Raw genomic sequence first — 14258 nt, forward strand, 5'->3', positions numbered from 1 at the left:
TTAAGGAGTGGCTGGGGGTCCTTTTCATTTGAATCAAGGTCCTAAATCTTGAACTTTAGCACTGGGTTTATGACAGGGTACCATGGACTTTCATTCCTGATATAGTGAAGCAGTAATTCAGACTTTATTATATCAATGTAAGATGATGTAATGTTATAGTCCCAGCATAATCCTTATCAGCACCATGGTCTTATATGGGCACTTCGATTGTTTGAATTGAAACTAATAACAATTTAAATGTTCCCTAGTACTTTGAACTAACAAATATTTATTGCATGTTACTTTTTAGCGGGGGTATACACCATGGGTCATATCCACTTTGTCCACTGCTCTTTTCGGATTAGTTGTTTTTGTGAAACCTTTTTTGGGGGAGAAAACAGCTAGCCCCTAAGCTATATTTTCACTAATCTGAGACTAACGGACTCCTCTGTGTAGGGCTGTTTTTGTAGCACAAGTATTGTGATGATGTTTAGTGTGAATAATGAAATAAAATCCGGAAGAGACTAATATGTTCAATAGTGAGGGGTAGGCGGACACCTGCTGTTATTCCTGTTTTCCCTGTGCCAGGGCCCAGCTACTGGCAGTAATGATTTATGTCCAGTTTGAATCAGTTATGTTTAATCGGGCAACTGCTTGTGTTATCAAGTGGGTCCACCTCATCTCCACTGATGTGGGAGGGAGACTGTTTCGGGGCAGTGCTGGGCCAGTGGGTCACACCAGACTACTCAGGGATCTCGGGAAGATTATTGCAGGGGTAGCTGCACAGCTGTTATGGCCACTAATGGAGGCTGCTGGTGGTGGTACACTCATCGATGATGGAGGTTGTTGAGGCTGCTGATGATGGCTATTGGCTAATGGTGCTTGTGAACATCATTTTGGTCCGATCCAAATAATTGAAGTTTGAGATTCATACAGTGATAATGACAAATAGTGAACTATGTTTTAAGAGGATACAGCTAATACAGGGTTTGATTCCGCTGTATCCAAGCTGCACCAGAGGTAAAACAGGTAACTTTTATTGCCAGGATGCACCAAGTGCAGGTAACATTTCCATACAATTGCACGGTAGCATTTTTGTTAAAAGTGAGAAAGTTAATTCTTTTAGAAATGGCTGCAAATCTTTTAGAATCCAGGAAAAAAAAAAGTTCAAGAAAATAGTGAAATACGCTGGTCGGAATTGAGTGAACTTGCAGAACTAATTCTTCACAATTACTACTAGAACAGTCACTCATGAGGTTACAATCACAACAAAAGACACTTTAAAACTTCTGTTGAAGGTTGTTTACTTGATATCAAGATGTGAAAAGCCACATTTTTTCCCCCCAAAATAAAATACCGGAGGACATTCTCAAGTTTATTTTCTCTTTGAATTTATTTAATATTCAAAATAACTGCAAAATACAGTATTTCAATTTATGTTAAAATGGTGCAGTCAATATTTTGGTGTGCAACCTGATTGATTCACTTGGTTGCACTTGGTGTAGGTGTTAAGACACCTGCATTTGAACAGTGCATGCATGTGAAATCATGGGACAACCATGTTCCACCCGAACAGTGATATTACATGACAACAATGGTCCATCTGAACAGTGCATGCATGTGACATGTGACAACCATGTTCCATCTGAACAGTGCATGCATGTGACATGTGACAACCATGGTCCACCCGAACAGTGCATGCATGTGACATGTGACAACCATGGTCCACCCGAACAGTGATATTACATGACAACAATGGTCCATCTGAACAGTGCATGCATGTGACATGTGACAACCATGTTCCATCTGAACAGTGCATGCATGTGACATGTGACAACCATGGTCCACCCGAACAGTGATATTACATGACAACAATGGTCCATCTGAACAGTGCATGCATGTGACATGTGACAACCATGGTCCATCTGAACAGTGCATGCATGTGACATCACGTGACAACCATGGTCCACCTGAACAGTGATATTACATGACAACCATGGCCCATCTGAACAGTGCATGCATGTGACATGTGACAACCATTGTCCATCTTAACAGTGCATGCATTTGAAATCATATGACAACCATGGCCTATCTGAACAGTCGCTGCTGTGGTTACTTCATAGCTACTGCACTCAGCTCTGGCTGCTGCTTCTGTGCCAGCCAGTCACACTGCGCATTACATTCGTAACTAAACTTAATTATTTTTGGCATACCTCCTTTGCATTTTGTACGATTTCCCAAGAATGTTTAACTCAAAATCCTATTTACACATGTTTTTAAAGCATGATGCCCTGGTGTTTTGTGGAAATGCTGCACAAGCTGGTGGAGGGTCTTGACAGGGGGTGTGATGGTCACTGTATTAATTAAAGTTTAGACGATCTTCAACTATGTGTCATTCTGTATATCCCTTATAGGGGATTCTAGGCAGATTGAATCCTCGACAAATCCTTCACTTTGTAAGAGTGAACAGAATTGGGGATCAGGTGGCCACGATGAAAGCTTACTCTAAATTGAATTTGTTTTTTTGGTTGTTCTTTTCTATTAAGCTTTCAGTTTCAGGTTTATTGCTCAATATTTGCTGATACATTTATTTTCTTTTTTGCTGATATACTTTATAGGAATTGGACAGTGTGTCTCTTAGAGGATATGAAACCTTGGTAACCGATGCTTTGCTAATACTGATGTGTATCATAATTCATCTAATCATGACAGCAGCAGCACACAGTACTACTCCATATGCATGCCATATTTCCACCAGTGTATATATATCTGAAGATGTTTTCATTAGCAGATTTTGCACATGAGTGTGTCTCGACTTTCAATGTTTACATTTATTTTTTATACGCTGCTAATATATGCTGTGAAGGCTCCTTAATTTTGTCTGTTGGTATGTTCTGCTTCTGGTGGACAGTGCTGTGAAACCTTACAGTACTTCCCATCCTGTCCGACTCTCCGTGCGTGTCGCCGAGAGTCTGTGTGGTAGGCTTCTCATTAGATGCAGCTCCATGTCAGGGAGACATTGCTGTTCAAGAGCTGCCACTCAGGGGAATTTAATATTTTAAAAATATTGAATATTTAACCCATGTGGTCTTTTCGGGCTTTCCAGTATGAATTTTTATGTGTTTTTAGGTGTTAGCAGATTTATGAAAAATGATTTTGATTTCAGAGTGACTGCTACAGTGTTGAAGGGGTGGATGAAGAAGATGAATTTGCCAGACTTAAACAGTCCATGGAGATGGTCGGCTTCTCACATGAGACGCAGAAGAGGTCGGTGATATGACCATGAGGAAATCTCCCCTGAATAACAAATATGAATGTGCACAGGTGTATTTATGTATAGTAGTAAAATGTACTGACTCAGTCTTGTTCCTGCTGTCATTGAAAGGTAGAAAGTTTGGTAATCAAATAAACTGATAAATATGCAGTGTTAGAAACTAAAAGGGTCCCATGTGGTACTTGAGGTTTATTGTTATATAGTATTGAAATGTATTTTTTTACATTAAATTTATTGCAAGCACCCCTTATGTTTATCTAAATTTTGAAGACCAAATGTGCAAAGATAAAGAATTATTGGACCTGTAATTGCTGACACAGCTGTTTCTGATTCTGAAAGATGTGAAAATGCAAGAACAAAATGAATTGAAAAGTTCAATGAAACTGGTATCTACCTGTTTGGTATTTTACCATCTGACAAGGATCTGTATGCTTAATGAGAGGAAAGAAGAGCAGTTTGTTGACATGTTGGATCCAGGATTGTGTCAGATGTCTAATCTGTGACAGAAACATACAATCCCATTGCTAACAGAGACAGGAAATATGCTACAAGTAGGAGCATCTGCCCCTCAGTGATCCATGTCTTGCGGAGATGTACAAAGGGAGACAATTCTCCATGGGTCCCCTGGGGTAATATGGTCCCACCAAGCCATACTTGTTGTCCCCCGGCATATATAACGTGGGGGGGTATAGTAATCATCTGGTCTGGCTGGCTGTCTGTCTGTCCGTCCGTCTGTCTGTTTGTATTTTGTTTCCAGATACTTGAAAACCATGACAGATATTTCATTCAAACTTAGTATATGTGTTAACCAGTGGCTAAAGTAAAGTCTTGAGCTATCATGGGGACCGGGGATTTGTCATTTACTTTGATAAGTCCTGTTGTAAGGGGCTTCTATGGAACAGGTGGTCAGGCTCGGTCACTTGGTTGACTGTGTCATCGTACCTTGATGGCGGGGTTTTCTCATATCAATCATTGGCTTGAGGAGCCCAGTCTCCACATTTACAACCAGCCATCATATAGCTTGAAAAGTACTGAGTGCGTCATTAAACAACAAACAAACAAGCATAAGGAAGTTCATAAACATTGATCTAATAATGTAACGTTATGTACATAGGTTGCCATGTCCATGTGGGATATCTTTGTTTGCCTCCAATTTCATTCCTTGTTTGTTGACAGGATATTTGCAGTACTGTCAGCAGTGTTGCACCTGGGCAACATAGAGTTTAGAAAGGTATGTAGGTGACTGTCGACATACAAGTGTATCAATAAGGAAAAGCCTGCATGAAGCTGCATTTATTGTCAGCATTCACTGATAATTCAACAAGGAAAGTGTTTATACTATTGACAGATACTGAATCATACTTCCAATCAACTATATACATGGAATTTGTTTTGTGAATATATCCCATTATCTAGAATGTATGTTTGTGATATCTAAGGAAATAAAAGTTTATGATATCAGTATCTCCTGAATCATGGCCCTTTGACTTCATTTAGTTAATAAAACTGTGTGCAGTGTTTTAGATCAAATTGAGTTCGCATTTTCTTGTCCTTGCCCCTAAAAACATGATATTATTTTTACATGGAACGTTAGCATGACATGAAACCTGTATCATTAAATTTTGATTTCTTTCAATGAATACCATATTCGACGTAATAAGCGCCCAGGGCACTCTCAAAATTAGAAAACGGGGCTCTTGTTAGAATATTTTTTGGGTGAAAAATACAGAGTTGAAAGATAAATTTCGTTGTTTATGCTGACAGCCTGAAATGTTTATATAAGACAGATATATTATTCCAGAATTTAAGTGTCCATTATTAAGGGTGAATATGACACACGAGTGCGTATATACGCGAATAAATAAGTCTTGTGTACATTGATCAATCGGAAGGGATGCTAATTGGGATTGCTCACTTGTTAATATATTAGAAAATATCGCCGTGGGTGCTTATAAGAGCGGGGCGCTTATTACGTCGAATACGGTATATAATCTTATGCACGTCTTTCACTGAATTTGATAAGGCTTGAACACTTTAATTACCCTATCTCCAAAATAACCATCTCTTTAGAGAGATGTTGGTGTAGACTTGCGGCTGAAGCATCTTCTCATTATGCTGAAGTCTCAGGTTCCATCCCCTAGGTACATTATAGAAGCCTGTTCTTGGTGTTCCTGTGTTTTTTGCCTGGAATATGTAAACCAAACACACCCTTTTAAAATGGGAAAGAATAATTTTTTGTTAGTGATTTATATCACAGATGTCGGTTGATATGACCAGCAACTAAATTACTTCCCTTGCTTAGAATGGCTGGCAAAAGAAATGGTAGATGTTCTTTTATGTCTCACAAAAAGGAAACACTTTTTAATGAAACATTTATTGACATGTTGAAGAAATGTAGAATAAATTTGTTGTCATTTGCTTTTGATTTGACCAAGGACATGAGGATATGATGAGTATATTGTGGCCTAATGGTTGTATCATATTGATGTGAACTCGTGTTGTAGAAAGGGGATCAGCACCATGACGAGTCCGTGTCCGTGAAGAATGAAGCCACTGTGCAGATCATCTGCAGTCTACTCAAAGTATGTACTCTCTGTATGGCTATCTGTGTGTGTTTGAAATAGTCTGTGTATATGTTTAACACACTATTCACTAGCATAAAGCCTGATACCAGAATATATTAGTTTGACATGGAAATAACAGCTGATAATTAGTCCAGAAATTAGCACCAAAATGTACTGGAAATAATGCCAAGAGACAAATTCTGGCTAGTATTCTCAACGATTGTTGGCACAGACAGATAATGTGGTAGAGAGAAACAGGAAACAAATACCAAACAATGGATCATTTGCAGGCTGAGCACTTTTGAATCTGGTCATTGAAACAACACTTTGCCTGCCTACTGCTTGGTGATCTAGATCTATCGATCTATGGACATTTAATCAATAACATTTATTACAAGGAAACGGTGTCTCAATTTCACGAATTTCTAACAGTGACTGAACTTTAACTAATTTGGCTTATCCTAGCAAGTTTGATTCAAGGCATTCAATCACCACTTTACTGCTAACTCACATTTTATGATGTCAACCTATTTAAGATTTGTAGCACATGCAGTATATGATTACATTTATTGCACAGAATTCATTGTCTTTATTTTCCATCCACTTATTGTGGCATGAAAATAACCACTAGACTGGGATCCCAGTCGATATTGGGGATAAAAACAAGAAATTAGTGCTATTCATCTTAAGAGCTTTGTCAGTGAATTGTGAGAACTTGCTGAACATCAGAGTAGCCTCCCCTTGTGAATATTTTGACTGTTGAAAACTGCAGTGTGTTGACTTGTGCCCTCCTGTTTATTCCAGGTAAAGGAGAAGACTGTGCTGGAAGCTCTCACCACCAAGAAGACCGTGGCGGGGGATGAAACGGTCGTCATCAACTACAAGATGGAGGATGTAAGATCCCTGTTCAGACCATCGCTCTCACTCCTGCCATTCCCAGTTTGATACCAGGACTCCAATGCATGAGTCCAGAAGTTGTCACCTCATTTCCAACTAGTCTGCAGCTTATTTCGGTCTCGTGGCTTATGCAATATAACTACATTTACATCTACATAAAAAAACCAACTTGTCCCAAAGGATTTTCATTAGTCTCGGACTAACAGACCAGCATCTTCCCGAGGCAAGAGAGTTAACTGACTTTAAAAGTCAAGCTTCCATCCTTGCCGAACTAGGCTGGAATTACTGGGCTCGATCGTAGCGCCACCAGTGGCTATTTAAACCAGTTATGTCCCTTCTAAGCCTCTCCTATGGACCAATCAGATTCCACCTCTCGTATCACTTGTGTTTGCTTCACACAAAATGGTGGCGCCCAGTCAGAATGATCTGATTGATAATCAAGACCAGTATTGTGATAAAAGGGGTCTTACATTGCGAAATGCATCAAAATACTTGAGCACCATGATTATAAACATGAAAAGATTTGGAAAATATCTGCTGACAACGAGTTGGCGGTGCACATGCTTTGCAAATCTTGCAATCGATCGAAATCTGCACGACAGTTTACGATTCCGATTTTGATTTCCCTGCGCGATTTTGATTGGACTATGCATAGACTTATTAGTCCAGCCAAAATGTAACTCCATAATCGTACCAGCCTAGTTCGGCAAGGGTGGAAACTAGACTTTTATAATCAGTTGACTCTCTGGTCCTTGGAAGATGACAGACCAGTGGCTGTGTCTATCCCTGGAGTCCAGTAAGTTATGACTGGACTGCTAAACCGTTCTAATAATTACGAATGTTTTGCATGAAGTGGGTTAAAAATAATTATGCTTTGATTTGAAAAAGAAATAAATGTTTTGTTCTCGAAAGAGCATCACTACATATTTAAGCATCCTCTGATTGAAGAACACCAAGCGGCACTTATAGTCCAAGGTACCGGTACATATATTTCACTGTCCACTGGATTGTACATGCATTCCTCTCCACTTTCAGGCCATTGCTACGCGAGATGCCATGGCAAAGTGTTTATATGGATCTCTGTTTGACTGGATTGTCCTCAAAGTGAACCAGGCTTTGCTAGCCAAGAAACACAACAGCGAACATCAGGTACTCCCACTAATGATGCCTAGTTAGATTATTGTGAGCAGACAGACGGTAACGTGATCTCTTGATATAACTGATCTTAAACAGACCTTGTTTGGTTCAGGTACATGATCAGAATTATTTTGTTTTCGAACATTTTTCAAATGCTTGCAATATGAAGCTGCAAGGTCCTTCCTATTCCTACTAACACCATCAGAATCATCATGTGAGATGAATCTCTGAATTGTATCTCTAATAATATTTTTTCTTATCTGCAGCTTTTTAAGATTGATGCATGTTAATTTTTCTTCCAAATTGGAGCGTTTCAAGTTTTAAGATATGTTACATGTACACTTTGTATACAATTTACATTTCAGTTCCCCCTTCATCATCTTTTGTTGCTGTTCCTATTCTCTCTCGAGCACCTTCACATCAGTATATAGGCTAGCTAGCCCAGTGGTTCCAGTGTTTGCTCTTCTTGCACAACACCCAGTTTGATTCCACAGATGGGTACAGAAGCTCATTTTGGGTGGCTCGTCGTAATATGGCTGCAATATTGCTTAGATCGGCATTAAGCCCAACTTTCTAACAGTAAATTCAGAACACTGAAGGTGCAATTATGGATTGATATCATGTGCCGTGTCCGCGTTTCAGGTGCCGAAGGAGGTGGTATTAAGCACATCTGATTCCAGCCCAGAGTCTAATGGCCCTCTTCAGGGTCAGCTTGATTTGGAAAGCGATCCTTTGGCTTTGGTACGATTTTGTGCAGCTGAATTCTGCAACCATTTCCCTCGTTTCCTCTCCATCCTCCTGTTACCGCATGCAGTTTTGGATTTCCTTTCTGTGGTTCTTCTCGTTTGTTTTCCTATCATCAAACTGTGGACGGGAACTCTGTTCACATAGCTTACACTGCCTGCTTCCCTTCTAACATGGGGTCGTTGATTGGGGGTTGGAGGATAGACGTGTATCATATTAGTTGAAAAGTGTACTGGGGACGTGTTGTCAGACTTTGTATCCTGAACAAAAAAAGTTAGGGATCATGAATATTTTCGGTGATATTTTTATAAGATTGTGTACTCAATCTTCACTACAAAACAACATCGTCAAAATATTCATGATACTAACTTGTTTTGGTCAGCATATTATCTTTCCATGCATAATTGTGTGGAAATGATAAACCAGAGATTTTTTTGTTTTTTTTGTTTTTTGTTTTTTTATAATTAATTTTGTTTTCACACTTTTTGTTTTAATGATCTCAACTTTTTCCATGTCTTGTGTCAATATGTCAATGTTTTATTTGTACTAGCTTAGGTTATGCTATTACATGGTTTATCATTTTGTTATGATGAACACACCAGTCTAAGGTCATCAGGCTCCTACTTAAGGATATATGTAACCATGGCCTATCTCAAGCAAACACTGTTTATTGCAAACAAGTGTTTTTTGACTAGTGTTTCAGTTAATGCTTGCTTTCACAATTAGTCACAGATTTTAACTGCTTCAGCTGAAACAGCCACATTTTTGCCCCTGTGTTAATATTTGCTTTTTTTCACACTGTAAACATTGAGATGGGAAAGGTAGTCAAAGTTCACCTGCACAGATAGAATAGAATAGGATCAAATTCCAATAACAGAGATGTATTTAGGGTAATGGAACCAGTGCTTCATATGGCCATGAGTCATTTTCATTGACCCCTGAAAAAACAAGTGCTTTCCTCTGTATTGAGGGTGGGTGGGTGGGGGATTTGTGTCCCAGACCCTTCATTTTCACAGGGTAGGGTATTTCACATCAGTGTAATATTTACTCAAGGGCATGGCTGTTCAGGCTCTGTTCTTGTCAGAGGTGGCACAGTTGTATAGGGTGCCGTCGTTCACCGTGCAGGGTTGCGTCCCTTGATTGTGCCTGGATCTGATGATGCTGGGTCCAGTGGTGACTCAGAATGTGATTCTTGGTTTGACAGCACCATTACTGTGCTCACAAATGTCCATGACCTGAATCACTTTGGGCTTTCCTCCCACATTACATTGACATAAAACTGAAATGCTGTTAAAAATAGAGTTAAATCTCACTCATCATTGTCAAATCATTGTATAATTGTTCACAAGAAAGTCATCAGTTGTGAATCCTTGAGTGTGTGATATGGTGAGACAACTCTCCTCCTGTATAGCTGCCCCTCATTGCCCCATGCCCTGCACATGAGTAACATCCACTTATGTACTAATGAGGTCTGTGGTCCATAGTTCCTTCTCTACTGTTATGTTTCAAGTTCCTTCCACACTGATTTCCTGGTTTGGTTATATTAGGAATGAGCATGGGTATTAATGTGTATAGTATTCCTTCTTATCTCCTGCCTCAACACGATGGAAGGTGTTAAATAAACATGTTTCGTCTCTTCATCCTTTGATGTGCCTGTCTCCTCATTTCACGTCTGGATCGAAGCAGAAACTATTCATGATGTATTGAACTTCTAATAACAGGGTGTCTTGCAAAGTTTGTTTCTGGAAATTTAACTTCAAAAGACATTCTTAAAAATGAGACGTTTCAGACAAAATGAGTATGGCAATGTTCTATTTGGTATATAGCTTTGTTACCAGCGGTCACTTTTCGCACATGTTGAAGGTCAAGGTCATGCCAAAGTCATTCGCACAGCGAAAGATTAGCAAGATGGTTCATGGAGTAATTGAATTGTCATAAGGAATTCATACATGACACATGGTATATGTCCCAATAAGTAAATATTTTGGAGATTTGATGATCTGACCTTTAGATTCAAGGCCACTTAAGAAAACTCATCACGAATTCTACAATTTTACAAATCTGTGCTGAAAAGTATGCAATCTGGTGTGGAATTGAAGTTGGACAGTTGCATGTTGTCTGACTGAAAGGAGTAGGCGAAGTAGGACACAAGACAGAATGTGGTGCTGATGTGGTCCACACACTGTTATGCTGCTTTCCCCTTTGGTGATTCTGGGTTAGAATTGTTCCCCCTCAGGATATGCTGGTCGTAAGAGGGGACTACATGGATTGGGTGGTCAGACTCGGAGATTTGGTTGATGGCGTGGATCGTTTCTTACAATATCAGTCACTGGATTGTCTGGTCCAGACTTGATTATTTATAGCATGCTGTCATATAGCTGGATTGTTGCTGAGTGCAGCGTTAAACAACAAACAAACAAAACACTATTCATGTTGCTATCTGCTGAAATCAGTCTAGTGTTCATACATTGATGATACCATAGGTATGGCGGGGGATATGGACAACTTGTTGTCTTCATCTCATTTTCTGTTGTCATGGTTGTTAATCATTTGTCATTGTCGTTAGGTAAGAGTAGCTTAGTTTATCAACATGGTAAGTACTTGTCATCAACGAGTCGGTCAGAGCTTGGCTTTCAAATGTTGATGTAAATCAATGATACATTGTGGCTGTCACAAATCCTGGGAATTCATCAACAGCAAAACAGCAATGCTCACTGAGAAAGTTTCTTAAACTGTTTAGCAGAGTGGATTATATTACTAAATTTAAATTTCTGACTTAATGCCTTAACATAATAATTACCTGAATTGGCCTTTTCAAAACTCTTTTTTGCGAAAGTAGTTTTGTTTTTGTTTGTTAAATATATAATAAACTCAGCTAATAATAGTCCATATCATTACTCTGAAATGGACTTAAAATAATGCAAAGAGCCAAGTTCAGGACTGTAGACTCCAAAGTTTGTTACGCATACTGTGTTAAGATTGAAGTGAGAGAGCCACGGGTGTTGTTGATTCACATGTACATGTTGGCACTCAAACTGATCCATGCATGTGGAATTGGTTTCATGCAGTTCTTCATTTCAGCTGCCACCTGGGTTTGTTACAGTGGAATGATACAAGCAGTAAATTTACACTGGAACAAGGTGTTGCAAGGAATTTATGGTTGCAGGGATCGAAAATTGGAAATATTGTTGTTATGATTGAATGTTGGACTAGGCGTCATTGTGTGGGACATAACTTGACCACAGCTGATTTTATGGTGATGTCATGTTTGTTATATTTAAAAATAACCTATTTGATACCTGAAATGTGTTAGGATTTTGAATGATTTTGTAACAAGTGCTTGATGCATGTTTTTACCAAACCAACCCTACTTGATTTTACCTCCAACCATTGCATTCCCTTTTTTCATATAATGTAATGAAATCTATGACTTAGTGCTCCTTTTCCACAACTTACAACTATTAACTCATGTCCCTTTTATAAAAAGACGTTTTTCTGCAAATAATTGTGCAAAATTCAATAATTATCCTGTCTTTAGTCTTTGCATGTAAAAGAAGAAAATCATGCTCTCTTCATTTTGTGAAGTAGTCAGCACTAAGTAAAGCAACCCTGACTTATTGTGTTGTGTTTCTTGCCTCTTGGGGAAACATGGGTGGCTCATGAGTCTAAACTCTGCAGTTAGCTGTGCAGAGTTGCATCCCTTAGTTGCACCAGGATATGATGATTGTGGGTTCGTTGTTGTAGCTGTTAAAATATGATTGAAATCTTCTCATCCGGCTTGATATTTTGAAATTTTGTTTGCCATTTTCAACAATACCAGTTATGATAACCATGATGATATTCAGTCTTTCTCTCCAAGGTGTTCCTACATTGTATAGAAAAGAATGGGTGCTCATATGCTGTGGTTGGTTATAGGGAAACTCCATAGGCGTTCTTGACATCTTTGGCTTTGAAGACTTTGGCAAGAACAGTTTTGAGCAGTTCTGTATCAACTTTGCCAATGAACACCTTCAGTACTACTTCAACCAACACATCTTCAAGTTTGAACAGGTAATATACACATTTATTATAATACAAGCATAATTAATCAAATGCATGTTTGTGTTTTGAAAGGACACATCTTTCCCTTTCTTAATAATCAATCACTGGAGATCCAGTACAAGAAATAGTGCTAAAAAACAAATTTGATTTTGTATAGGACACAGGATTGAAGAAAAAACTGAATGCTGAACTATGCATGGGGATTTCAAATTATTGTGGGTTGCCAGTAACCTATGCATGGCGTTGAGTTGACAGAGTGGTCATACTCTGACTTGGCTGATTGCCTGCCATTGTTCCTTGATGGTGTGCATCTTTGTTCACGCTTCAGTCACTGGTTTGGATGGTCTACTCTCAAATTTTGAAGGCAGCCACAGAGCTCCAGATAAGCTTTAGGTGTTGCGGGTATTTTACCCATGCATTTTAAAATCATTGGGTATCAGTAATTCTATCTGGGTTTTCAAATTTCTGTTACCCACTAGTTTTTACACATGTGGGTATTTAAGTTAAATATTTTAAAACACTATTCATCTAGTCCCTGCAAACTGGTGTCGTGTGGGTTTGAGAGCTTTATAGGATTAAAAAATACCACGATACTTCCACAAGAAAGTTTGATGGCAAATGATCAATATGTAACTGTCATCGGGGAGTTTAGCAAGGTTGACGGAATGCCCGTTTATAATTTCAAAATAAGTTGCTGATTTGCTTATCGAATACGCAGGCTTACTTCACAATATTTTGTGATACGCACAAGTTTTATTTTTGTAGCGTATCTGTAATGTTCGTTGCGTATTTGATATGCTTGGATTTTATTTTACTGCGTATTTCTGCATTTCTGATGCGTATTTTATGCAGATACGCAGGTTATCTGGAGCTCTGCAGCCATCAGACAGCTGGAATATTGCTAACTGCAGCATAAAAGACAGTATGAAGGCTGGAATACACGAATACCTGTTCTATGACCAGCTGATGCTGGTACGCATCCGATTGGCGTTCAAGTCAACCTCCCAGTGATTGTTTCCTGTTTTGTTTCACAGGAGGAGTATCAGCGTGAAGGCATCCAGTGGAAGAACATCGAGTTCATCGACAACACAGCCTGTCTAGAACTGTTCAGCAAAAGGCCTAAGGGTCTCTTCTGTCTCATGGATGAAGAGTGCAAGTAAGGTTACTTAGTTTGTGTCACCAGTCACTCAATACAGCTGTAGGGTAATCAAGATTTACAGGAATAATTAGTTCACTGTGGAAGTCTGTATTTAGAAATCCAATCTACAAGGACTACAGAGCAAAGAAGACACCAAGTAGAATATTACATTAGTCAGAAATATAATGTGACACGCTTGACCTGATGAGACACTACACGTCCTTGCAATATATAATGATGTCGCCCACCATGACAAGTAGAGAGACTTTTGATGTTCTGATAAACACTCTGAGATCATGTTTACAAACCATTTTAAATATTGTTTGTCGATGTTGGCATGTTCAAGTGCAGGAGTTTCTAACATCTTAGCGCTGAGATTGTTATGTGTGAGTAGCGAATACATGAAATGGTTTACACACATTGCAGCATACTGGAGGCTAAGATTATCTTTACTTGACACTGACTCCTTCAGTCTCAGTTTCAG

General features: G+C 39.0%; 1 protein-coding gene across 14 annotated transcripts in view; it reads left to right on the forward strand.

The window, feature by feature from the left end:
- LOC124136909 (unconventional myosin-IXAa-like) overlaps positions 1–14258 on the forward strand; it is a 117801-nt gene that overhangs the window by 50922 nt on the left and 52621 nt on the right. For 13 of the 14 annotated variants that reach the window (XM_046502961.2, XM_046502953.2, XM_046502954.2 and 10 more), the window contains exons 6-13: positions 3146–3246; positions 4430–4484; positions 5758–5835; positions 6622–6711; positions 7750–7863; positions 8494–8592; positions 12511–12645; positions 13671–13792. In XM_046502961.2, coding sequence (XP_046358917.1) covers positions 3146–3246; positions 4430–4484; positions 5758–5835; positions 6622–6711; positions 7750–7863; positions 8494–8592; positions 12511–12645; positions 13671–13792 — 794 coding nt within the window. The remainder of the gene's footprint in view (positions 1–3145; positions 3247–4429; positions 4485–5757; positions 5836–6621; positions 6712–7749; positions 7864–8493; positions 8593–12510; positions 12646–13670; positions 13793–14258) is intronic. The other variant, XM_046502959.2, reaches the window with a different exon arrangement.

Source organism: Haliotis rufescens, unplaced genomic scaffold (assembly GCF_023055435.1).
Source record: "Haliotis rufescens isolate VD_foot unplaced genomic scaffold, xgHalRufe1.0.p SCAF_1, whole genome shotgun sequence".
Classification (NCBI taxonomy): Eukaryota; Metazoa; Mollusca; class Gastropoda; order Lepetellida; family Haliotidae; genus Haliotis; species Haliotis rufescens.